The sequence below is a fragment of the Sturnira hondurensis genome, unplaced genomic scaffold (genome assembly GCF_014824575.4).
Source record: "Sturnira hondurensis isolate 20B ecotype Veracruz unplaced genomic scaffold, ASM1482457v3 Scaffold0007865, whole genome shotgun sequence".
Lineage (NCBI taxonomy): Eukaryota > Metazoa > Chordata > Mammalia > Chiroptera > Phyllostomidae > Sturnira > Sturnira hondurensis.
Window position 1 is genome coordinate 11893876 of NW_028080496.1, and position 25772 is coordinate 11919647.

Genomic DNA, 25772 nt, shown 5'->3' on the forward strand with positions numbered 1-25772 from the left:
GCCCGCACGCAGCCCCTCGCGCTGCGCTGCCCTCTGGCGGCTCGGGAGCGCATGCAGCGGGAAGGGGCCTTGGCGACCGCGCCCTACTCAGCTCTGCCTGGTGCTGTGAGACAAGTGGGGAGTTCCAACGAGAAGCCCTCGGGGATTGCAGCTTCAGAAAGCCCCATCTGTGAGGGGAGGGCCCCCCACCCGTAGTATCCCGGTCCGGGCTGCATCCCAGGTCTTCTCTCCCCGTCTCCAGCACCACCCATCACCATTACTAGTATACCCTGTGCTGCCTTAGCCCTGCTGCTGACCTCCCCTACCGCAGGGCCTCACCGCAGGCCTTTCTGTCCCTCCCGTCCTGAATGGAGAGGGCCACTTCCAGAGACCCGCACCCACTCAGGGAGAGTTGGTGATCCACTCCACACAGTGTGCACAAGACGCCCTGGAAGCCCTTGAAGGTCGTGCTGGAGACAGACACTGGTGTCACCTTCGATCCCTCTTGCCCTTTCATTCAGCACCACAGCCTGCTGAAGTAATCACTGGTGGGTTCCCCCCTGGGAATCGCACTGCCCAGGGGGCCTTGTCTGTCCAGAGGGAGTCTCAGGTGCCTCCTCCCCCAAGTCCCGATCATTTGCATTCTGTTCTCTGGATGGAGGGTGCAACTGTGGGGGTCGAGGGGAGTGCCACAAAAAGAAAGGGGGCCTGGTGGGATGAGGGGAGCCCCTCCCCCTGTGGCAGGAGAGCAGAGCTGAGGCCTGGAGGACATGGGTGGTGAGGAGGGGGCGGTAGCTAGACCAGCTGCACCCTAAGCCAGACTGTGGCAGACTTGGTGTGGACTTCTTGTGGCCTTGGGCTCTTGGGATCCTTCCCACTCCTCAACCCCTTCACGCCCCCATCCAAAACAAAAACACTGATCCACAGGCCCTGACCCTCTAGTTGGCCAGCTGGTCCTGGTGGGGCAGCTTTGCAACCCAAATGCCAAAGAGAGACAGCAAGGGCAGATCCCAGAGGATGGCGGGGAGCAGGTGCCCCACCCGCTCCCACTTTGGCCCAAAGGCGTCACCCAGCCCACAAAACCTTCAGCTTCATCTCGTCTTCTCTGGCCCATGCTTTTCTCCAAAGGCCCATGGCCGAAGAGCAAGAACCGAGCAGTGACTCCGTAGCCTTCCACATTAAGTGTGGGGTCCAGACACTCACGTTTTCCTGCCTCACTCCAGCGAGGTCAGACCCCAAAGGGGTCTGCGTGTCCGTGGATGTGGGTGAGCTGCCAGTTCTGTGCGCTTCCCTTCAAAGACCAAACGAGAGCTCTTCCCTCAGGCAGCTCTGGGCCCCCATCCTGCAAGCAGGAGCAATCGTGGCTGATGTCCCCAGGCCACAGGGTCCCAGGCATGGGCCTGCCAGGCTGCACTCAGGCCTCCTGAATCTGGTGGGCTCAAACCATCACTATTCTGTGAATTTTTAAAGACTCTCGGTGTGGCGCAAGGCTTTCTCAGTATTCCACAAAGCTGAAAGCCACAACGTAAAAGACTGCCAGCCCTTGCCAGGTAGCTCAGTTGGTTAGAGCATTGTTCCGTGCACCAGAGCTGGCGGGTTCAATTCCTGGTCAGGGCACATGCCTGGGTCGCAGGTTCAATCCCAGTCAGGGCATGTACAAGAGGCAACCAATAGGTGTTTCTCTTTTTCTTTCCACCTCTCCCCCCCCCCCCATTCTTCTCTAAAATCAATAAGTATATCCTCAGGTGAGGATATTAAAAAAGTTTTTTTACCCCTGGCTGGTGTGGCTCAGTGGATTGAGCGCCAACCTTTGAACCAAAAGGTTTCTGGTTCGATTCCCAGTCAGGGCACATGCCTGGGTTTCAGGCCAGGTCCCCAGTTGGGGGGCATGTAAGAACTAACCACACATTGATGTTTCTCTCCCTCTCTTTCTCCCCCTCTTTCCTTCTCTCTAGAAATAAATATTTTTTAAAAATGTTTTAAAGATTGCCAAATGTGACTTCAGAAAAATTCCATGGCAACCGTCACCATAAGCAAAGTCAACAACAAACCAGGAACAGAACATCTGCAACTCCCATCACCAGTAGTTAATTTCCCTCACATATCGATAGCATCTAGAAATAGAACAGGAGAAAAACAGCAACGGTGGGGGAAACACAGGCCGAGGTAAGGAGCTGACAGTTCAGAGGAAAGGAAACACTGGTGACTTTTCAACACCTGAAAACATGTCCCTCCTTATTCCTAGTAAGAAATCATAGCATTAAAAACGTGGGGGCCCTGGCTGGTGTAGCTCAGTGGATTGAGCGCGGGCCTGTGAAGCAGAGGATCGAGGTTCGATTCCCAGTCAGGGCACATGCCTGGGTTGCAGGCCAGTTCCCAGAAGGGGATGCAGTTCCCAGCAGGGGGCGCACCAGAGGCAACCATACATTGATATTTCTCTCCCTCTCTCCTTCCCTTCCCCTCTTTCTGAAAATAAATTTTCAAAAAACATGGGGACACAACCAAACTAGTAGGCCATCATAAAAGGAGGAAGCGAGGGACCGTGGGACGAACATGGGGAAGACATTTAACCAGAGGATGAGGAGCCGATGGGAGTCATGTGCCAACGAGTGTGTGAAACCACAAAGGGGTGAGCAGACACACGTTTGTATGCGGTCACAATTTGAAATATGTATTATCTATGCCGGAGGAAAAATTTTAAATGATCGCTCACAACCCTGGTCCTCGACTCTGTGGGGAGCAGCAGACCACGGAAATCTTTGCTCTTTTTCTGCAGGGGAAAAAAATACAGACCCTCTGCCGGACCACAGGGGACACCTCTGTGATCTCAGGGTGGAAGGAACCTCATGGCTGTGCTGCCTACCTCCCCCTGGTGGCCACACTTGCGAATTGCAGGCATGATGCCAATACCCTGGAGCCCAAAGGAGTTCCAGGCCAGACTTCCTGCAAGGCAGGCGCGTGCGGAGGGAAGCCAAAAACTTGTCAATTCCCCAGCACTCACTGTAAGTTAGTTTGGAAAAATAATGCACGCCTTCCTTATACACAGAAGAAGATTAATGCTCTGCCTTATAGAGGAGACTTTCCTTTATAAAACTCCTGAATGGGAGAATATTAATTTTCTTTCATTCCTAGGCTGGGCGTACGAGTGCTTTTGATGGACAAGACACTGTGCTCTCTCTGGGGAGGGCAGAACAGTTCCCCTCCCATAAAGCTGCTGCTTGGCACAAGCCGCGAGGGTCTTGCCGCTAACCGATCTTGTCGATTCCAAGCATGTGAGCCCTTGCCTAACCCCCCATCCTGTGTAGTTAAAAGTGCCCTGACCCACAAGCCTGGGGCCCTGTCTGAATTCTGGTGCCTGCGCAGCACCAGCCAGGGCAAGGCTTCGGGTACAAGTGAGGAAGTCAGCCTCCAAAATCCCCAAGGTCCAAGATGCACAGGAAGAAATGTGGTGTAAGCCACCGCATGGTGGTCTCTGATTCTCTTGCCTTCAGGATGGGAGTCCATGGGGAAGCTTGCTAACCAGCTCCTGTACTCTCAGGTATTTCCCCAGCCCTGGGCTTTCCTTCAGAAGACGCAGACATGCAGTGTGGGAATGGCTTTGATGCCGTGGAAGCAGAGTTCCTTCCTAAAAAGTAAATACCATTTATTTTTTTTGGACTTAAATACTGTGAAGGGGACCCACTTCCCACTGAGCCTGGAAGCAGTAAGGTCAAGCCTAGGGCTGCCAGAGCCCGTGGTGAAGGGGGCACCTACTAGAGAGGGGGGCTAAGCTACAGGCAAGCAGGGCTGAGGATGGCAGCCCTGGATCCAGCCGTGCCTGATTTCCCTGCAGCTAGGCAGGTTTTTTTTTAATTAATTTGAGAAACTGATGTGTTGTTCCATTTATCTCTGCATTCATTGGCCATCTCTTGTATGTGCCCTGACTAGGGATTGAACCGGCAACCTTGGCAAATTGGCACGTCGCTCCAACCACCTGAGCCACCCAGCCAGGGCCACAGATCAATGTTTAAGTCTGTCTGAATTGAGTTCCTGCCCCCGCTTCCCACCAGAAGCCTCAAGAGCCAGGAGGCAGGAAGAAAGTGAGAACCAAGATTTCAGTGTTGTTGCCAGCACTAGTAAGGGCAGGGAGAAATACAGCCACAAGATTCCAGAAAGAGTGGTGGCATTTATTGTCAAGGGGGCTCTTTCCATCCAAGAAATAGTCTCCCATGGTCACCTCCAAAACCCTGGACGCCCGTATCAGAAGGAACTTAAAGAACTGAATACAAAACAAAATGGGTTGAATACATAAAGCTTGTGGAGGCCAGGGCTCAGGGAGGTTTTCAGGGCTCTGCCTTCCGCTGCTGGACTGAGTGTTGTCGGGGGGGAACGGACCTCGCTGGGCCTGAGTCACAGCATCACAGGTGGGACCAGGCGGGGCGGGAGGGGGGGGGCCTAGGGTCAACTGTGGGGGAGGGGTGACACAGGAAGTGCTTTGCAACACATGGCGCTGGGCTCTGCAGTGACCTTCAACACTGCCCAGACTCATGTGATGGCTTTCAGGACCCAGGGCTGAATGACCTGCCTCTAGCTCAGAGCCCCCTCCCCTCTCCCACCCCTGCTGTACTGGATTTACGCCAGATTCACCACGTTTCCCACATCAGAACTTGGGGCCTGACCCAGGCCGTTCTGCAATGTCTGGCAATGTCTGGAGCCACTTTTGGTTGTCACGGGTGGGGCCGATGCTTGTGGCATCTAGTGGCTAGAGACCAGGGAGGCTGCTAAACATCCTATGATGCACAGGACAGGCCAGTCTCCACACGCCAAGTGATCTGGCCAGGCCCAGCCATCAGCGGGGTGGAGACTGAGCAACCCTGCCATGGTATCTTCTAATCCCATTTATTTACATGAAAAAATCTTGTAAGTGTACAAAAGTTCATTGCAAGCAGGGAATGACTTCAAATAAAGGAAAAGGGGCTTTGGCACATGTCTAGGACATGAGAAAACAGAACCAGATGGCGGCGGGACTGTGACCCCTGCCGCCCCTGGGTCTGTGGGAGACAGGGTCTTCCTCATGGCCCGCCCGGGCATCCTGCCCCGCCACCCTGATCACACAGCGGCACCTGTGAGTTTCCCCAGTGACGCCCAGGCCCTGCCCCTCCGCCCCAGCCCTAGGCCTAGAGCTGACTGTCCCATGTCCAAGTGCAAAACGCTGGCCCAGCCCCAGGCGGGTGGGGGCTGCTTCAAGGCTCCCCCACAGCATCCCTGAGCTCCTGTTCCTAGGGGTGAGCCCTGTAGAATGGCAGTGCTGATTGACAAGGACAACCCTGACACCAGCACTAGGGACAGGAGGCTGACAGACGCGTCCCCGGTGAGAAGGGCTGCAGGAAAGCCATTCTGGATCCTTCTGCATGGAGCCCACCCTGCTGCTCCTGAGGGTTCCCTCCCCGCTGATTCTCCCCCACCTCCCACCCGCCCCCTCCAGTCATGGTGCCGGCTCCTGGCTCCTGTCCTGGGCCTGCCTGGCTGTCTTGGAAACATTCCTAGAACACTTCACGCAGAAGGCAGAGGCTCCGGGAAGCCGCCTGACAGTCTCCAGAGAAGGGACGCTGAGGCATTGTTTCTTTGCAGCAGGGGTTGCTTTCTCTCTGGCTGGACTCTTTTTCTGTTTGGCTTTTTTGTTTTTTGCTTTCCCAGAGAAGCTCCCGGCAGAAAGCCCGGCCTTGGTGGGGGCGCAGGCTCGTGGCCCTCCCTCACCGGCTGCTGAGCCTCCCGCTGAGCCCCCTACTTGACAAGGGCTCCAACTTCCCTGCTGCCTCCCTTCTCCTGCCCTTCAGCTCCCCAGAAAAGCCTCCCCACCCCCCACCCCCCACTGCCGACCCCACAGGGCTGCTCAGAAATGCTATTCTAGCATTTTCCTTCTTGACTTTTCATGTGGTTTGCAATTCTTTGTCTGCATGAGCATCTGACTCACTGTTCTCCCTCTCTTTCCCCGTCTTCCCCACCCCTACCACCCCCCTACAGGCTTTGACACGGCGTCTGGCACAGAGGGTGCCCTCAGTGAAAACCAGTCAACCAATCACACGTACACATGGAAGGTGTTCCATGTGTATAAGAAACACGTCAAGGTGCAGAAGGACAGCGTCAGTGGGACTCAAAGTCTTAACTACAGCACCCAGCGTGAACACGGCTTGGAGAGCAGTAAGCCCCTGAGGTTGGCAGTGGGACGTCTGAACAGACTCAGGTGAAGCTGGAAGTCCCGAAGCCTGAGTCTGTCGGAACTGGAGTCAGTTCCCGGCTCGTGGAAGCAGCGTGCTGTGCCGTGTCTAAGGCAACCGGCCTTCTTTCTGCTGCTCGGGGACGGTATGCTTGTTCTCTGCAGGCCAGGTCTTGTCACAGGAGATGTCCCTACCGCGATGGTCCTGGGGCCCTTGGGGACAGTGCAGTTCTATGATGGCAGAACCCAAGTGGCAGGACTGAACCGCCACAGACAAGGGGGGGGCCACTTGCCGTCACGGCAGTAGGACAGTGGTGACCAGAGTGTTTGGGCCCATGGGACCTTGGGCAGTGGCTAATGGACCTTGGAGAATGAAGTGAACAGCGGCCACATTCCCAGGCAGAAGCCAGCCCCCAGTCCCCAGGGTCCCTGGATGAAAGGGGAGGCGGGTGCCCCGAGGAGGCCGCGGCGGCACTGCCACAGACATACACTGCCAGTCTGCCCCCGACTCTTCCCCAGTGGGGCCACTGGCCATTTGCTAGGGGTCACATGTGCAATGGGAAAGGGGGAGGGCCAAGACCTTGTGGGGACTTCCGGACGTTGGCTGTGGAGTCACGTGAATGCTCTGGAAGGGTCGGGAAAACTGAGCAAAGCGAACAGCGCTGTGCTGGACCGAAGGGCTGACCGTCATCGGGGGCGTGGAGTTGGGGCCCAGCTCTGAATCACAGCGGGCCTCCCGCACCGGCAACCTGCCCCACAGGGATTCCCCGCTCCAGGACGTGACGGACGGGGTGAGGGCCACTGTGGGAGGAAGGGCTAAGCGTAGCAGACAAGAAATAGGCAGAAATCAGTCACCGCCAGAGACTGGGAAGGGCCGGTGGGATGCCTGTCACAGGCCCGTGCGCTCTGCCTCTTTAGTAGATGGCATGCGAATCTTGGAAACTGACAGCAGATTGTCATAAACTTAATCTCATAATGACTCGAGGCACAGCTGCTGTGCCAGATGAGGCTGAGAGACACCCCAGATGTGTGTCCAGACCCAAGCAGAACAAGAGTCCCCGGCAGCTGGTGTGCTTTCTGTTTTCTTGTCCCCCTTTTCCCTCACTTCCTCACCAACCTCACGCAGACAAAGCTGCTTAGCATTTTAGGAACCAAGTAACTTGAATGTGACCTGGGCTGACTTGGCCCTGCGGTGATATGGGGCTGACGAGACCTCCTTGCTGGCCCCTCCAGACCCTGCCCCCTACCTCCCATCCTGCTCTGAGGCCAGTGAGCTGACCTCTGCGGATGGCGTCTGTGGCTCCCCAGGCCTCTGGCTTCCCCCTAGGTCTGCCCAATGGGAGACAGAGGCAGGAGACTGGAGGGAGCAAAGAGAGTGAACACACACTCACGCCCTCCCTCTCAGAGCTTCCTGGGAGAGACAGGCATGAATGCAACTGTCACGCAGAGGGAAGTCACCAATTAAACGCAAGGGAGGGTGGGCCCAATTAAATGCTGTGAAAGCTCACAGCAGGGGAGGAATGTTCTCCTCGGACATCTGGGCCAGCCTTCCAAGCAGTGGAACAGCACCAGCTAAGGCCTCAGAGCAGGCATGTTTGAGGATCTGAAGAAAGGCTTGTGTAGAGGAGGCTGGAGGGGCGGCGGGGAGGCACAGGCAGCTGGCTGGCTAGGCCTCCCTCCTGAAAGAGTTCACCCTACTGAGCAGCCAGTCAGGCCACTGGAACCTGCGGTGGGCGGGCTCTCGAGGCCCCCACAGCCCACCCCTCCTGGCCCATGCCCGATGTGCTCCCCTCCCCGTGAGTGTGGGCTAGACTCATCGACTGACCTCTGGTGAGCAGAAGCAGCAGCAGTCCAGTGCAGGGACGTCACTGCTGAGACTGGGTTACAAGACAGGACTTGCTTCCCCAGCAGACACTCTCTCTTGTTCTCCTCCCCTCTCGGCCCTCCGATCGCCCTGCTGGGAGGGCACTCTCAGCCAGCCTGCGGGGGGTGCCACGTGGTAAGGAACCCAGGTGAGGTCACTGCCAAATCCACACGTGTAAACCTGCAAGCAGACTGCCCAGGCTCACTGAGACTTTGGGTAACTGCAGCCCCAGAATGCAGCTGAGAGCACCAAAGAGCTACTAAGCACCAGGCGTGTTGTGGGAGCCGACGTAACACATCTTACCAGTTTTTACATAGTTACTTTTTGAGTAGGTAACACAGTAACATGGTTTGAAATTCTAAAGGGACAATAGGGGACAGAGAGAAAAGTCCCCATAGACCCTCGACTCCCTGGCCACGGGTTAACTGACCTGTTTCCGGTGTGTACTCCCAGGAAGACTTTACACACGTACAACCAGACGCACGCTGGCTCACACACCAGCAGGCTACTTCCTTTTCTCCTGTAACCACGCATCGTAAAGAACATTCCACGTCTGCACGTGAACTTCAGTGTTTCTCATGGCTGTACTGAATCCTGTTATATGAATGTCCTCTTACACATAATGACCTGTCCCCTGTCAATAACCTTTAGGGTATTTCCAACCATTCGCTACTACCAACAACAAAGCAATAAATAACCTTCCCTCTATACACTGCCCTCCAGGACACATTTCTAAAATTGGGTCCGAAATAGGCCGATGTACAACTTTGATAGGAACTGCCCAGCCGCTGGAGCGACGGTGTGACCGGGGAGAGCTCGGGATTCACATGGCCATCGGCTCGAGGCCGCCGGCTTCCCCCAAACTGATTGTGTCTTCGTGTTGGCCACGCTGATTGGGGAGATGGTGTCTCAGTGAGGCCTGCAGTTCCCCTCCTGGATTATATTGCTGAGGGTCTATTGACGCATTTAGTAGCCGCTGACATGACGACATGTGTGCTGTGAAAAATAGCCACCACGCACTGAGCGAACACACGCGTCTGGCTGCCGAGGGAGGGCTGTGGGGTGAGGAGAGGGCACAGGGAGCCAGGTGGGGCAGGGAGACAGCAGATGGACGGAGCTATTGGGAAGCCTAAACACAGGCCTCTGTGACAGCTCTGCGAGTGCGTGTGCATGTGTGCGCACACACACACACTTGTGCAGTCGGCTGGTGGAGCAGAGGCTGCGTCAGGATTCCACTTCATCTCCAGCTTGTGCAACTTGGGGAAAGATGGGGACCTTCACAGAGGCAGGTGTGTGGGCAAAGAGCACACACATTTCCCGCTGTTCCCACAACCACCACGATCTTCCCGCATTTACTACACGCTGTGCCTGACTCCTCCACCTTCGCGGAGTCTTCCATTGTTAACACACGTTTGGGACTTCACACATTTAAGACCCCAAGCCGGCGAATCAGGTACATACAGAGCTGGGTCAGGCCCCGGGCACAAAACATGGCCCAGCTCTCAGCAGTGCGCCGAGGGGCCGTGTGCAGGAGGAGAGGTGGGGGAGGCTGTGGGCGCCTGGAGCCGGGTCCTGGCCTGGACACAGCCACTTCAATAACTCCCCCAAATGATACAGGTGGACAGGGCTCCCCCAAAACAGCTTCCTCCCACAGGGCCTATGAAGCCAGTTGAGGCCCCTGAACTTCAACTTCTTGCTTCTGAGTGGCCTTCTCATCCAAGGTGTGCAACAATAATGTTCTCGGGGAGGCTGCATGGGCTCCCATCCAGTTCTGAGTCCGTGATTTCAGGTGGAGGAGGCAGTAATGGCCAATGGGGGGCGTGGTGCGCAATCTTTACAGTTATATTTATCTACCTCTCCTTGAAGAAAAAAGAACATCACCGGCAAATCCCGACTGCGTCAGACAGATGCCCCTGTGACTGCCTGTGTCGTTTCTCACCCCAGGCCCCCCAGGTTCCCAGGCCCTCCCCTCAGACTCCAGCTGCGAGCACCGTCGACAAGCCAGAGAAATCGGGGAGTCAGTCAGTCAGTCCCTGGCTTTGACACTTCAAAGGCCAAGGTCTGGGTACAGCACAGAAAGGGAGCAGCAGTCCCCTGGTCTCCGTCTAGGGGGTGACTCTGACATTGTCCCCCACCCCCCCACCAGTGACGGTGGCACTACCTGGTCCCTGCTTGGAGAGGAAAATCGCCAGGTGTCACCCCAGAGCTGCAGACTCCAAAGCTCTCAGGAGCAGGGCCCAGAAATCTGGACTGTGCCCGCCCCGGGTGATTCTGACGCACGGGCTCCTTATTTGTGATGGGGGAGCTGCTGAGGACACTTCCTTTGCTTTGCGGGAACCTAAGGGAAACTTCTCTCACGTCTCACTGCTTGGAAAACCTGCTCGTCTTGGACTGCGGGTGAGGCTTTATCTTCTAGAACCCACGAAAGTTGTAACTGATTGTGTTCTGGGGTTGTCTGGCTGCTCACAAGACCAGACAGAAACATCGGCAGACCTGCGGGAACTGCGCAGGAACTAATGAGGGGGTTCCTCTACGACCGTGCCCTGAACTTTCACGCACCGTGCCTTTTTCAGTCTCTTTCACTCTGTTGCATTACGCACATCCTGTAACATACATACAAGCACAGTGTTGCCCTCAAACGAGGCACTGTTGTAGAGATGCATTCAAAACCCCAAACAAGTGAAAGGTTCAAGTTCATCTTTCCAGGGCCTTTTGCTGCTATTGCATCAAGTGGGCTGGTGACAGTGGGTACCAACTGAGCTGACCACTCCGTGCCGACAAGCACAGAAGTGCCATTTACACTGGGCCGCCTCCCAGCCCAGTGGCTCAAACGCGGACCTGGGCACACGCAAGTGCTCCTCTCACAGGAACAAACCCACAGTAACCAAACCCAGAGAGACGGACACACACCAGAACTGCAGAGTATTCATTCAGGGTGGCAAATGTCTCCATCAGGCAGACCTCGAATGCTGGCCCTGACAGACCTGTCTGACAGAAAAAAAAAGGACAGCAAGGAGAGCTCATTTCCCACTCAGCAGCAGGAATGAACCAGCCCCAGGACCCAACATGCGGCCGACTCTGGGAAGGGACCCAGGTTCTGCCCACTCAGCTCCCTGGGCACCTCTTCTCACTACTCCCAATCCACCACCCCTGTCCTGTTCACAGCCTTGCTGCAAACAGTTAAGTCCCTCATTAGTACATTCCACTTACGTCCCCGTTCTCCACTCGGAGCCCCACTCTCTACTCTGTTCACCTCAACGGGAGTGTGGGGACAACTGCCTTGCTGTGCATCTGAACCCACCTCTTGGTTTAGCCTCTGGAAAGGACTCCCACCAGGTACGCTGCCTGTGGGCTTTGCTTGCGTGCCTGGCAAAGGGAAGCCCTTTTCTCCTTATCTCCAGTCCTCAGAAGGACTTCTGGCATTTCTCTCAGTAAAAAAACACAGCAGCCTTCCTCTCTCATAAAAACCAATTATCTCCATGCATAAAAATGTAGAATACATTTTGGCTTTTTAGCAACTATGATTTGAATTAAAACCAACAGGAAGCTTTTGGTATAGAATATGCATACAGCCTGGTGGGGCTCAGCGGACTGAGTGCAGGCTGTGAACCAAAGGGTCGCCAGTTCGATTCCCAGTTGGGGCACATGCCTGGGTTGTGGGCCAGGTCTCAAGTGGGGGCCACCTGATAGACAACCACACACAGATGTTTCTCTCCCTCTCTTTCTCCCTCCCTTCCCCTCTCTCTAAAATTAATAAGTAAAATCTTTTAAAGGAATACGCACATAGAAGTAAAATACTTGCCTGACTGGGAATTAACAGCCACCCTGGCTTTGACCTCAGCGGGTGGTGCCATCCACATTCACACCCTGTGTATTCTGGGAACTCAGGGTCACATCTGTGTGTCACCCGGAGTCAGGAAACCTGTCGTCAATGTCAGCTGACCATCGTCATTTGATGGAAGAGGACATACAAGGCCATAAAAACTCTCAGTTCATCCTGATTTTAGGGCTCCTTCAAAAGCCCTGAGAATGGCAGAATACATGTTGGCGGACAGACACAGAAAAAGAAAACCTACTCTCCTACCCTGGACTCCAAGATTACTTTTTAAGGTGCCATCTTCCCGTCCGCTGGAAGACGCTTCCGGTCCCCGTCCCGTCCTGCTGCCCACACGCTGGCACCCACTGCGCCCACTGCCACTGTGAACACAGCAGAGAACCCTGGGTTTAGACATGGGAGAAGAGCAGACCCAGTGTCTGTCCCCGAACAGGTACAGGTCCCCCTAAAACATGGACTGTCTCTTCCGTGGAAGCAGAGGTAGTGGAGGTGGTTACTTCCTCACTCGTAAAGTGGGCTGAGTATTAGTGTCCAATCTGACCGACGGGTTGAGTTTATAAAATGTGCAGCACAGCCCTGGCAGGGTGGCTCAGCCGCTTCCATAGCAACAAGCTCGATGTGTCCACACCTACTCATCCACCCGACACCCAAGCACCCGTGAATTAAGATGTTAACCACTTCCCCACGCACTATGCATCCTGTACACCCAGCCATCTGCGATTCTTCACATCATTCAATACTTGTTTCTATCATATTTGAAAGTCTGACCGAAGACCTGACAGGCTCCTAAGCCCATCCTCTGAGAGCTATATTCCTCTCCCTTTCCTTTTCAACTCATTCATGTGTTTTTGTGGGTATTTACATTTATTTCCCGAAGTTGTTTTCCCAGCTGGACCATAAGCGGCTCGGCAATGGGTTCTATTTACTCTGAATATCCCTTTGGGATGGGTCGTGTTCTGGCACCTGAATGATAGCTAACTCTACAAGGTCACTGCCTCTCCGTGTCTGCTGCCTTTCAAAGGAACTCCGCTATCTATGCAACCCATAGATGATGCGGCACGTCCCCTACAACGCTTCCTATTTGTGCGTCTCATGCTTTCTGCCCCAAACGCCTGCCCTTCGGAACTTGTGAACACGACTGTTCCAGAACAGCAAGGCTTTTGGGGCCCTGACCCTCTGTGTGCCCATTTTGCCTCATCCCCTCTCTCTCACAGACACACACGCACACGTACACACATGCACGCACACCCTTTCATACCACCAATGTTCTGTCCATAGTTACCCCCTCTTAGAAGGGGAATAATTTGTTGCTATGAACATGACTTTTATCAGTATTCCCCAAGTATTAAGTAATCAAAAGTTTCTCCAAATTGAGAGATAGCCCAAAGTGATTAACAAATATATATGTGGATATACAGGTGGACATATAAATAATTTTTTGAATCCCTTTCTGTGACTTAGTTTTAACTTGGAAGTAACAGAGTGAAGAACACCGCACCAAGTGCGTGCTGACCACGCCGCCCCAGGCCAGGGGGCGCAGCCCCTGCAGGCGCACGTCAGGCCTGCTCCAGTTCCACGAGGACTCCCCCACAGTCCTTAGGGTGGAGGAAAATCACAGGTTTTCCGTGCGCTCCTATTTTGGCCTCTTCACTTAGGCTACGAATCCTCTTCTCTTTCAAATCCGCCACGGCTGCATTGATGTTGTCCACCTTGAGAAGAGGAAGGAAAGAACACGTTAGAGATCACAAAAGCACGGAGCAAAAGCATCATGAAACTTGGCAGGAGCTCCACAAGGTCCGGTGCCACATCTCCTGCGCCTCCAGGCAGAGCCGTTCTTAAACCAAGAATAAGGGAAGGAGAAGTTGCTCGATTTTCCTAGGTGAGCACCTGCAATGCTCACAGACAGCTCAAAGAGAATCTTCACCACTCACAGACATTTCTCCTTATAGCAGAAACACTATGTGCTACGTTTCGTAATATTTTCTTCTGTTGGTACGATCAGTGATACTGCGCACATTGTTTTTTCCTCAGAGCCCTGGGCTCCCCATCAGTAACAGGGAGAGGAGGCCTGCCATATAAATGGGCAAGAGCTTAAAAGGAGATGAGTAAGCTTATGGTAGGCACTCAACAAATGTCAGTGTGTCCCCGATCCCCAAACCTCCTACCTGCCAAACTACTTGGTTAGTACTTTTGAAATTAAAACTTCATTTACATGCAAATCACTAGTAAGCAGTAACCAAAATGTGTTTTTTCATTCTAAAAAATCCAAACGTGTCTAATTTTGTTTCAACCCTTTTCTAAATCATTTGTTTTCCTCACATTTATTGGCAGCCTAGGAAAGAAGCAAACATGTCTTTATACTCTAGGGGAAAACGATGCCCCTCTGCCTTGGAAAGCCACCCTGCTGGACGGGGAGCCCACTTGGTAAGACAGAGAGGGGATGAGCAGCCGTCCTCCTGAGCAGTCACAGACCAGCCTGGAGGTTAATGACCTAAGAGCATTCCCAACAGGCGGCACCCAATACGCACATGCAATGAATGCCCACGTTCATACAACCTTATTTCAGAGAGCCAAGGGTTATATAGATACTGGATTCTAAACCTGGCCAAAACACCGACGAGGACACTAAGTGTTACTGTCAACCAACTATGATTTCTTCAAACAACATTTTTCCACTTGTGCATTCTGAGAAGCCCTGCCTAGCCTGTGGGCATGGTCACTTCCTGCTGCGGGGAGACAGCTGGTCTGCTCTCACCTTTCCACAGCAATGGGGTTCCTCCTGACCATACCTTGAAACAATGACTTTGACTCTGTTGAAGGGGATCTCTTTCTCTGCTTTCCCAGAGTTGGTCCAAATTCAGTCTTTCCATGTGAAAATAATTTTTAAATCGTGCAGTATGTGGACATTTAAACGGACAAGGAAAGCTGTGTAAACCTCGGCCGCTGCAGATGACCGTTCTCCTCTCCAGGGGTCGTGACTGCTTTACTCAGTTTGACACGTGTTCTTCCAAACCTTGAACTTTTCCTCTGCTTCCCTTTTTTCTTGGTAATAAAAAGGCCCTTTCATTTACAAAATGATGTTAGCAGGAGATGGACATCGCAAAGTTTTTCTTCAGTTAATAACACAGAAAATTTAAACCTTTATGGTCACACTGCCTACCTTTTTTGCTTTGTTCTCTGGAAATGTTATCATTTTGGACAAGCCCCACACCGGAGAACTGGTGACACACAGATGCCCTGTGGAGCTTCGCAGTGCCCCAGGGTTTATTGTAAAGCCGAAAAGAGAATGGGATTTTTTGGAAAGTAGAATGTTCTGCCTTTTTGACTGAAGAACAGCCATTTCCTGGCACGCAGGGAATAAGTTGCCTCACTAGCCTTTTACCTTAAGGTTATGTAACTTTCCCTTCACAGGGAACATATGCCCAGTGAGCAAAGATCTATAAAATATCCAGGAGCATAAACAAGAACATGAGTCACCTGTTACATGACTGCCCAGAAAATAAAACTGTGACAACTGCTGCCGTTTCTTCACACTTTTTTCTCTCTTATTTCTGAAATGCCATTTTCATCACGTGCTCGCCCCCAGCAGCCTGGGCCAGCACGGATCACTGCAAGATGAAATCTGACATCCTCTCTGTTCTTGCAACTTGTTCCTCTGGCGCCAGGAGCTTGCCTCCTTTGATAGGCCTCCCTAGGCACAACCTCACCCCCCCCCCCCGCGATGCACAGGCTCCCACATGCCACCCACCCCCCACTGCCCACACACCGATGCCCCCTCCCTCAGCAAGCTTGGGCTCCAACTGCCTGCACTGGGCAGGCACCCATGCAGATGCCTCCTTGCTGACACCCCTGGCCACCTCGGGGGTACAGCTCGCTGACCCACCCTGCTCTGATGCCCTGCACCGGCCCGCCCAGCCTTCCCTAGGGCCAGCAGTGCCAGCGTGTGGATGCCCTGTGTCCCAACCCGAGAGCCAACAGCTCGAGCAGGGCTCCTCCAGCTCTCCCCGCCAGCGTGCACAGGACTTTGCTCTGCCCTCCCTGACATCTTCAGGTCGGAACTGTGTGGGAAGGAAAGGGATGGGAGGGGAGGGGAGGGGAGGAGGACGAGGCTGTAGCCACTTTTCACAGTGTGCACTTTCCTGTTTCTGTGGCAACGGGGAAGCAATATTTGGCAGAACTGGTGGGTACACTAATCTTCCTGTCAGTTTTACTGACCTTCCACTCCCTTTGTTGGAACCTGCTCTGTTAGGATGCTGACCTGTGGTGCCTTACAGGCTTCATTTTGGTCCATCACCTCTAACCCTTGGTGGGAAGCAGGGCACAAGGGTGTACATGTCACTTGGATGCTTGGTGGGACACGCAGGGCCTGAGGGCATTGGCGAAGCAGGACGGGAGGCTGTCCCCTCCGTGCCTACCTATCCCCAGCACCCACGGCAGCCGGCTGGGAGGGGGCGATGCGCGGGGCGGCCCCGGGCACTAGGAGCTATGATGGCAGGGTTGCCCCGCGGCTGGGACACCTCGCTCTCAGACTGAGGACACAAAAGTAAAATCCACCTGAATTCCTAGGGGAGCCGCTTGATTGTCTGTGGGAAGTGGAGGGTAATGATGGGCAGTGACACAGTGATGTGGCCACCAACCAACCACTTCACACCTTCTCCTATCGCCCACTTCCACTTTACACCGATACACACCCTCATTTCCCCCAGGCCCTGCTTCCATATTCACTGTCACACTACTCAACCCGCGCCATTCTTAAGTGAACTTCTAACTCGCATCAGCTCCCTTTGAAGGCCTGGGCTCTGATGTCGGATGCAGACAGTGCCGTGTGGGACAGGGAAGAGCGGATTCAAAGGCTGGGGACCTGCTTGTCATCCTGGGGGGTCTCAGACGAACCCTCAGGTCCACTGTGATAAAGACTTGAAGCCAAAACTAACCTCCTAAGGAAGGGATAAAAGTTCAATATGAGGCCTTGTTAGTTCCCCTAACATCTTACGGGTCCCCCACCTTGGATTTTAAACTCAGCTCACACAATGCCAACAATTTGGCACCATGGCTAACAGTGCACGGACCCTGGAATCAAAAGGAATCTGGGGCTGAACCCCAGCCTTGTCACTCACTGCTAATGGGACTCTGGGCAAGCTGCTCCATGTCTCAGCTCCGTCACCTGTCGCATGGGGAGAACAGTGCCCTCACAGGGTGGCTCTGAGAATCCAAGACAATGCTGCACCTCGAGCACCCTGTGCACTGCCAGAGGGCCCAACGGTGGTCTTTATAACAACTTGGCGCCTTCCCCCACACTAGTCCCAACACCTGGCAGAGCTTCCTCCTCTCGCCCACCTGGGGAGTTCCTGGACAGATGCCCCCCCCTCCTCAGCCTGCCAGCAGCAATCCATCTTCCTCTCGTTTGTGTAACAGAGGAGACACGTATGTTAATTCTGCTTATCATGGGGCACCGAGCGAGGCCCTCTTCCCTGTGGGCAGGGCCCGTGTCCCATTCATCGCCGAACCCAAGTGCACAGTCAAGTATATACACACAGTGTGGGCTCTCAGATATGTCTGCAATGTGAACTCTGAAAATCCTTGAATCCCACCCTACTCTCGTCTGGATTAGGAATGAAGCTAACAATGAATCGTGGTCTTCGTCCCATCCAAAGAATGGAAATTAAAGTGTAATTGCTACAGCTGATACTCCTTTCTGAAAGGCAGTTATCTGGACGTGCACATCTACAGATAAAGGCTCTCTGATGAGAAAGTTCTTGTCAAACATTTCACGTTTTCTTCAGGAAATGTTGGCAGATGCAACTGACATCTTGAAATGTTGGGTCAGTAACTGAAAATGTGTTGCCTTTGTAGTAAGAAACAAGCTAACAGAATTTTAAGGGTGGAAAATAATTACATGAATACTTAGCACGTATAGGGGAATTCTTACTTTATAAAAGCCCTTTTAGTTGCTTCTCCTAATTGCCTTGTGAGAGTGAAAGCGGTTCTGTTTCTCTTATACTGAAGGTTGTACACAATGAACAAATACTACAGTCAAAACTCAGATGTGTTGCGGCCAACTTCAGCGGCTTTTATATTGCCTGTGGAATCCAGATTCCATAAACTACATTATTATTATCTGCAGTTGTCTAGAGGAAAAGAGAATATGTATCTATGAATCCATCTTTGACTATGACTAGTAGTACCATTCCCCTTAAAGAATTTAATACAAGTTTCAGCTCTGGCTGATGTGGCTCAGTGGATTGAGTGCTGAGCCTGTGAACCAAAGGGTCGCATGTTTGCTTCCCAGTCGGGGCACAGGCCTGGTATGCAGGCCAGGTCCCTAGTAGGGGGCTTGTAAGAGGCAACCACACATTGATGTTTCTCTCCCTCTCTCCCTTTCTTCCCCTCTCTAAAAATAAATAAATAAAACCTAAAAAAACTTTAAAACAGAAGCACTTAATACAAGTTTCTGATGACGGTAACTACATATAATCTCAAAAAGTAAGACATTTTGTGAACAAGAAGTTAAAAGCACCATGCGTTAAAATAAGTGAAATACCCCCTGGCTGGTGTAGCTCAGCGTATAGAGCGCGGGCCTGCGAACCACACGATCGCAGTTCGATTCCCAGTCAGGGCACATGCCTGGGTTGCAGGCCAGTTCCCAGCAGGGGACTCACGAGAGGCAACCATACATTGATATTTCTCTCCTCTCCTTCCCTTCCCCTCTAAAAATAAATAAATAAAATAAGTGAAATACCTCGATGCAGACGTGATGCAACCCTCCAGCCTTGTTCTTCTGCAGAAAACCCACGATCGGACTGTCGTTTCCCAGGGGATGCAGCAGTTCCATTTTGGTGTTTCCGAGGTCAACGAAAACCACGGACACCCCATGGTCAGGCAGAGGGACCGCCTCACTGACCTGGGCCCCCAGAACATCCCGGTAAAAGGCCCTGGCCTTCTCCAGGTTGGGCACGGCTATGGCCACGTGATTCAGTCGCCCCAGGCTCCACACAGCACGTGCCACTTGAGGTGGGGACTGCAACGTGGACAAATCCCGGATCGCGGGAACTGTAGTCTGAAGTCTGGGGAAAAGCCCTGGAAAACAGAGCGGCCATTGAGATCCTTCTTCAGAGAGGAATGCACTTCTGAAAATATTTTGTTAATGACATAAATAATCCATGTAGAAATTATTTACATACCTAGTCTTTTCAATGACTGAAATTAAATCAGGGGAGATAAATGGCAAAACTATAAAATTACTCACTCCTTTCTGAAATAACTGACTGAAATTAGAAAGCTAATTCTGAGCTATTTAGATTCAGAACAAAGAGTGTCATTTTTCATAAGTTTATATTTACTGAGAACGCATGAGGGGTAGCTGCTATTACTGAGAATTATTTGCTATTCTGTGCATTTAACAAAGGGTAAGTTTGAATATGACAGTGAAGTAGCACGTTTACTGATAAGGACAAGCAATTTTCTTCCCTATCTATGACTGATCTTTTGTGTTACCATCTGCATTAAGTTCATTAAAGCCGTGACCTTACAGTACTCCTCAATGTGCATTTTATTTGGATGATTATCAACCAGGCAAAGTAGCTCACTGTTGGGGGAAAAGATGCAAAGAACAAGAGGGTCATTAAACCAATAAGAATTTCCACTGACACCAGATTTTTAAAATATTTTTAAAAATAATAGAAACCTCTTTGACTGAGAAGCTGAAGAGGGCTGCCATGTGTTCTCTGTGTCACAACTCCGCTTCCTCTGTCCCTAAACTCTCGACTTCAAGAGCCAGATTCACCCTGGAATGAAAGCTATATGCATGCACAAGGTCTGAATACAGTCTTGCAAAACTGCATCACTTGATTAAAGAGTAAGAAATAGGCCCTGGCTGGTGTAGCTCAGTGGATTGAGCACAGGCCTGCGAACCAGAGGATCGTGGTTCAATTCCCAGTCAGGGCACATGCCTGGGTCGCAGGCCGGTTCCCTGCAGGCCAACTCCCAGCAGGGGATGCACAAAAGGCAACCATACATTGATGTTTCTCTCCCTCTCCCCTTCCCCTCTAAAGGTAAATAAATAAAAAAAATATTTTTTTTAAAAAAGTAAGAAATAGCAAACTGAAGAACACATTTTAAACCATAGATTTTTAGCTGTTAATGCAAAATAGTTCCTAGTACCATAGAGCTTCAGCTGACAAAAGATTAATCCCCCTTTAGTGAGATTTTCGATAACAAGGAAATGAAAGTGGCACTGCTTGACTTTAGTCAAGGACCTAAACCCTGTTGGGAGAGGCCGCCCCACACACAGTCTCTTTCACCCCCACTAAGCCACGCTGGACAGACCTCAGGCCTGCAGCGGGCCCTTATGGAGATGCGCAGCCCACCCGGCATGTGCCAGGCCTTGCCACCTGGTGCTGGGAACATCGTTTCCTCTTTCAGCCTCCATGAATGCTCCTGTGGCTCTGCCGACAGTGTGGCCCAGTGTGGCCAACCCACTGTCACATCTGTCTTCCGCAGGGATGGGACAAGGCTCTCTCTACTGTGGCACGAGGTGGGTGTACAAGGGCAAACTGTCCTGTGCTGGCCACTGAGAGGGCCCCGCTGGCCACGGGGGACTGACACCCACCACTGAAGCCGCTCCTGCTCTGTGAGTGTAGCAGATTCCACGCAGGGCTAGGAAGCTTCATACCCAGGTACAATGGGCATTTGTTTAGGGTCCTCCCCCGGGACTGATAACCAGTACGGGGTGCTCTGCTCCACAAACCTGATGCGCCATTGGTCAGTAGAAGGTGGAAGCCAGCCTAGTGTGGTCTTCTGCCAGGCTCCAGCCTGTGTTATTGATTACTGAACGATCTAAAGGTTTCCGTGATCGCTAGACTGGCACAACCCTGTTCTGTGAACTCCCTGCATTATCATGAAATTCAAGTGTATTCCAACCCAGTACACACATGCGTAATTGTTCAACTGAAAGTAAACTTGATAAAAAGAATACCTAGTCTTCACTAGACGTGCTCTCATATTTTCTATTCTACTGTATTTTATTTCAGTTGTAAAATATACGTACTGCCCACTAAATCTCCACGTTGCTGGTTTGTTGTGAAAATTAGATATTTGGTATAAAATATAGCACTGTGCCAGATATATAATAGGTGCACAATAAATTTCAGTCCCTCTTATTGTCCATGACATACAATGGTTGTCTGCTAGTTGAGAGACATGAGGCATGCAGAGTTATCTGTGGAGACCAAGAAACTATCTCAAAGTCACGGCAGCAGTGAACTTTCAAAATGCTAACCACCAGCAAAATCGCTGGTCTGGCTGCTGGTCCCTTCTCTCCCTGCACCTCGGCTCTGTGTACCAGCTGCAATGAAAGCTCAGCACAGAGTGTATTTGTATTAAAGACTGTGCACTCAGAGTAACATGCACATGAATCAGCCATCTGCTCTGTAGAATCCGGTGGGCAAGTCAAACACTGACTGTAGGCATGTCCGAGTTCCTCCCCGTGTTATCTCCATAGACACCAGCAGCGAGGGGAGCCTGGGCAGGCGAATGTCATCAGCACTGGAACACACAGAAATGTCCGAGGGGCAAACTAGATGTCCCAGTGAAGGTGAAGTTTTACACACGACACCAGTTTGCTTTAGGGACATTCAAAACCTGGAAGCCTCACTGTAGTCTGTCTTTCTCCCAAACTCCCTTATCATTTGGAGATGGAGAAGAGGAAGCAGTTTCCTAGAATGGCTGGTTCTTTCTCCTTTTAACAGAACATGAAATCTTCTTAACAGGTTAGGAAAATAGATATCATCTTTATAAAATGTAAAAGTCAAGTCTATAGCAATAGAGGTTTATCTTATCCCTAGAAATGTAAACTAGTTTGAGAAAGGAAATATCCCTTTATTGGTTTTATCTGGTCCCTAAAGCATCTGTTCTAGCAACATGGCAAAAATAAATACAGTGATGCCGATGAGAATTCAATCATTCAGCTTCTTTAAAATGAAGGGTTAAGGGTATAAAAATGGCCCAAAAGTACATGATGAGATACTCAACGTCATTGGCCATTAGGGAAAAGCAAATCAGAATCGCAATGAGGTACCACTTCGCATCCACAAAGAAGGTGCTGACGAGGATGTGGAGAAACCGGAACCCTTGTGCATTGCTGGTGAGGAGGTAAAATGGTACAGCGGGCACCAAGTAGGCGAACAGTTCCTCAAAAAGTGAAATACAGAACCACTGTATGACCCAGAAATTCCACTCCTAGCCATCCAAATTCATTGGTAACAGGGACTCAAACAAAAACTTGTAGGTAAATATTCATAGCAGCGCTATTTCCAAGCACCAGCCAATGGGATAATATTCATTCTGTACAACGTAAAATTATCCATACAATGGATATGATGTACTGATACTTGCTATAACGTGGATGAACCTTGAAAACATTATTCTAAATGATAGAAGCTAGACATAAAGGGTCATCCATTGTATGACCCCATTTATATGCAATATCCAGAACAAGTGAATCCATAGAGACTAAGAAGGAAGTTGGTGGTTGCCAAGGGCTGGAGGGAGGAAGGAATGGGGAGTGACCGTGTCTTTGGGATGGGATTTCCCTATGCACTGATGAAGATGTCTTGGGACTAAATAAATGTGATGCTTGTACGACACAGTGAAAGTGACAAATGCGGCTAAATTACACATTTTAAAATGGTTATTTTTTACGTTATGTAAATAACCTTTAAGAAAACTGCAGTAAAAGCCCATGGGTGAAGGGTGAAATCCTGACTAAAAGTATTTCTAATAATACACATACACAAAGCTTCTCTGATACTCCAATGATTATTGACATGTTCGCCCTCAGGTTCTGTGGGTAAGTACCTATGGGTAGAAACGTGGGCTCCGGTGCTAGGCTGCCCAGGTCTCGGTCCCACCGTTAGTTGTGTGACCTGGGCCAGTCATTTGCCCTCTTTGTGCCTTTGTCTTCTCATACAAGAAGACAATGCCTACGTCACAGCACTGACGTTAGACTAAAATGAATACATGTAACGGGTTTAGAAAAGAGCCTGGCGCACACAACGTGCATCATGAACTCCAAGGATTATCATTAGCACTTTTAGGAAGGTTGGAAAGTCACTTGTTTATTAGTGGAAGTATCTCACATTTTATTCTTTTAGAGGAAAAGGTGACTATGCACCTGCCCTGCACGTGGTGGTACACTTAGATTAACATCCCATTCAACAGCCAAAGGTTGCCCATGTCTGGCCCCAAGCGCTGCTGTATGCACTGCACTGCTTCATCACTCACGACTTGCTACCCTTGATGCCGAGACTACTCCCCTTGCACTCTGGAGAATGGTACTGTGGGGGCTCTGATCTGGGGCACGTTGGTGATATTTCCGTATTCAGTGACTACCGATGTCTGGGTAAAATAGTGTTGCTGGAAGGCATTACAAGTGCAGTGCTCTTCGTGCATTTCGATACAAGAATATTGACTTATAATTTTTCCAAGTTAAAATTCGTTGTTTATAGTAACGCCCTTACACTGCGCATGACTATTGTTTTGACTTGGGAACTCCTTTTAGTATCATGTAAGAGCGGAAACAGTATGTGTAACAACTCTGTCTTCCAAAACCTATAAACTGGTTGTCTTCCCCAACGCAGACCTGCCTCCACCTCAAAGCGTTCTCCCTCCTGCTGGAATCTGAAATCCGTGGGGGACAGAACCCTCTGGCTTGATCTCTCCCTGATTTGACCTCATCTTCCTAGTGGAGACCCATGGGCTAATTTCGGTGTTAGTTATGCAACAATACTTCCATGCAATCTTGCCTAAGGCTGCAACCTTGCCTAAGTAACCTATTAAATCGCAAAGTCAAAAGTGAGGATGGATCATGAAGCAGCCCAGCTCTGCCCATGAGTCTTCATAGCCATAAAATAGAGTTAATAGTAATAGTCTAGTGAGCACTTTAATCATTTCAATAACTCTACAAATCAGATAGCAGCATTTTTCCCATTTAGAGACCATGGAAATAGGCCTGATTAAGTAGTTTTATTCAGTCACATTAGGTGGCAAAGTTGGGCCTCAAGCCCAGGCCTGTCTGACGTGAAGTTTATATTGTTAAATCATTACATTCAATTTTCTCATTGCTCTGAAATTGTTTACCATTCTTTTGATCCTCAATTTTGAATATTGTTAGTTTATGTTCTCTGAACAACATCTACTTGCTAAAAGATGGTTTTTGAGAGATAATAAGAGATGGCTCTTTTATGAGGTTTTTGTTATTTGTTTGATTTTTGCAAAGGGCTGCTTTTTCTTTGCAATGGTTTAAGATCAGATACTGACTTGTATTTTACCAAGGAGAGGAAAGAGGGTCCAGGAGGGCATGTTATTAGCAGAACTTGAGTATCACTTGTTAATCTGACATTCATTTTAACACGCTGTCCTCCCTGTTGTTATATTTTTTCATGGAGACCTATCACCTCTTTAAACGGATAACGTGCTGAGGCTATTCTCCCACAATTCTTTGCAGGTGGCCCATCACTTCACCTTGGCCACTAGTGATCAATAAACAACCGGACTTCAGAGGATGCACAGAGCACTGTTTCAGAAGTGGGGTGCAGACAGCACTTTCCAGGAGAGGAATCTGACCTTCTTAAAGGTTCACCCCCTCGAACACTTTCTGAAGGTGCTGAGCTGAAGGATTTACGGCGAATGTTAACTCAAGAGACACTACCACTTAGCACTTCCTTCCTAACAGGGAATTCCAGGTGAAGGGAAAGAGCTGCTCTCTAATGAGGAAAAGAAAAGGCGGGAATGGGGAGAAAGTGGGCGGGCTGCAGTCAGAAAATCTGAGTTTCTGTCATCACTGATTCTAGGCCTGTCATCACTGATTCTAGGCAGCCTCTTCATTTTACTTTTTAATGGAGATGTGGATAACTCAAGGAACCTAACAAATGTGTCTGCTTCGATCTTTCTTGCTCATATACAAGAAAAGAACTATATTAGCGCAGGTGGGGAGAAGATGCACCTCTTTCCACAACTGACCCTCAAGTGCTCCCAGCAGGTGGTGGAAATGCTGGGAGCTCAGCTTACGTTTTTTACAGGGCTGGCCCTTCTTTTTGGTTTCTCCCGTTTCTTCACTGTCCCTCTGCCATTTACTTGTGTCCCGGTCACGCCGTCCCCATGGGCAGGTTCCCCAGCCTCCCTGGGGTTTCATAGAAAAAGGGGACAACCTCAGCTGCACACCCTTCCCAGGGTGGCTGTGAGACTCCCTGAGAACAAGGACCCCCACTGTCCACCCCGATAACCTGAGGCGTTCCTGGGAGGTACCTTCTGCCACAGGTGCTGACAGCGGCCACAGAGCGCGCCTCCGGCGGAAGAGCGCGGCACACCTAGGTGCTGCGGCCACCCCCCAACTCCTGCAGCCCCGGGCCTTCCGTCCCTTGCGCCCCACCCCACGGCGAGCCTCGAGGACTCGGGGTAGTCACCTCCTACGCTCGCAGCTGCCGCCACCACTGCGGCCACCTTCACCACGCGCGCCATCTTGGGGAGCGGCAGGCTAAATCCCGAAGCGCGTCTGGACTCCGCCAGAAGCTCGGCCGAGGGGCGGGGCAACGCGGCCAGAGGCGGAGCTGAGGAGCGGAGGGGCGGGACACACGAGACCAGGGGGCGTGGCAGGTGTTGCAGTGTTTCTGCTGCGCGCTGGGGGCAGGCCACCTGTTCTTAGTACTGAATCTTAATGCATCTAAAGCAGGCACTTAAAAGGAGGACTCGCCACCCAATGTGGGCTCCTCTGGAATACAAAATAGAATGTTTAGAGAAAGTTTCAAAGGCACATGAGCTGACCAATGGCTTTCTGTTTCGCGTTCCACCCCCTGCGTAAGCCGTTGAAAGTCTTCGTGCTACCATTGGCTCTCAGGCTGGGG

General features: G+C 51.2%; 1 protein-coding gene across 2 annotated transcripts; it reads right to left on the reverse strand.

Moving 5' to 3' along the window:
- Positions 1-13152: 13152 nt before the first annotated feature.
- MCEE (methylmalonyl-CoA epimerase) lies at positions 13153-25770 on the reverse strand. Of its 2 annotated transcripts, none has more exons than XM_037053779.1 (3): positions 25629-25770; positions 18614-18951; positions 13153-13583 (listed from the first exon to the last, which is right to left on the reverse strand). In XM_037053779.1, the coding sequence occupies exons 1-3, from the start codon at positions 25753-25755 to the stop codon at positions 13431-13433; spliced, it is 618 nt and encodes a 205-aa protein (XP_036909674.1). In that variant the 5' UTR covers positions 25756-25770; the 3' UTR covers positions 13153-13430. The 2 variants fall into 2 exon arrangements, with proteins under 2 accessions (XP_036909674.1, XP_036909675.1); XM_037053780.1 differs by lacking the exon at positions 25629-25770 and adding an exon at positions 25335-25478.
- Positions 25771-25772: the final 2 nt, after the last annotated feature.

Excerpts from the sequence above, each read along its gene's own strand:
- MCEE (XM_037053779.1), bottom strand. The coding sequence starts at position 25,755 with ATGGTAGCACGAAGACTTTCAACGGCTTACGCAGGGGGTGGAACGCGA. Across the intron at positions 18,952-25,628 it reads GTATTCCAGAGGAGCCCACA|GGCTTTTCCCCAGACTTCAG; the intron begins TTGGGTGGCGAG and ends TCTGTTTTCCAG. Across the intron at positions 13,584-18,613 it reads TGCATCACGTCTGCATCGAG|GTGGACAACATCAATGCAGC; the intron begins GTATTTCACTTA and ends CCTCTTCTCAAG.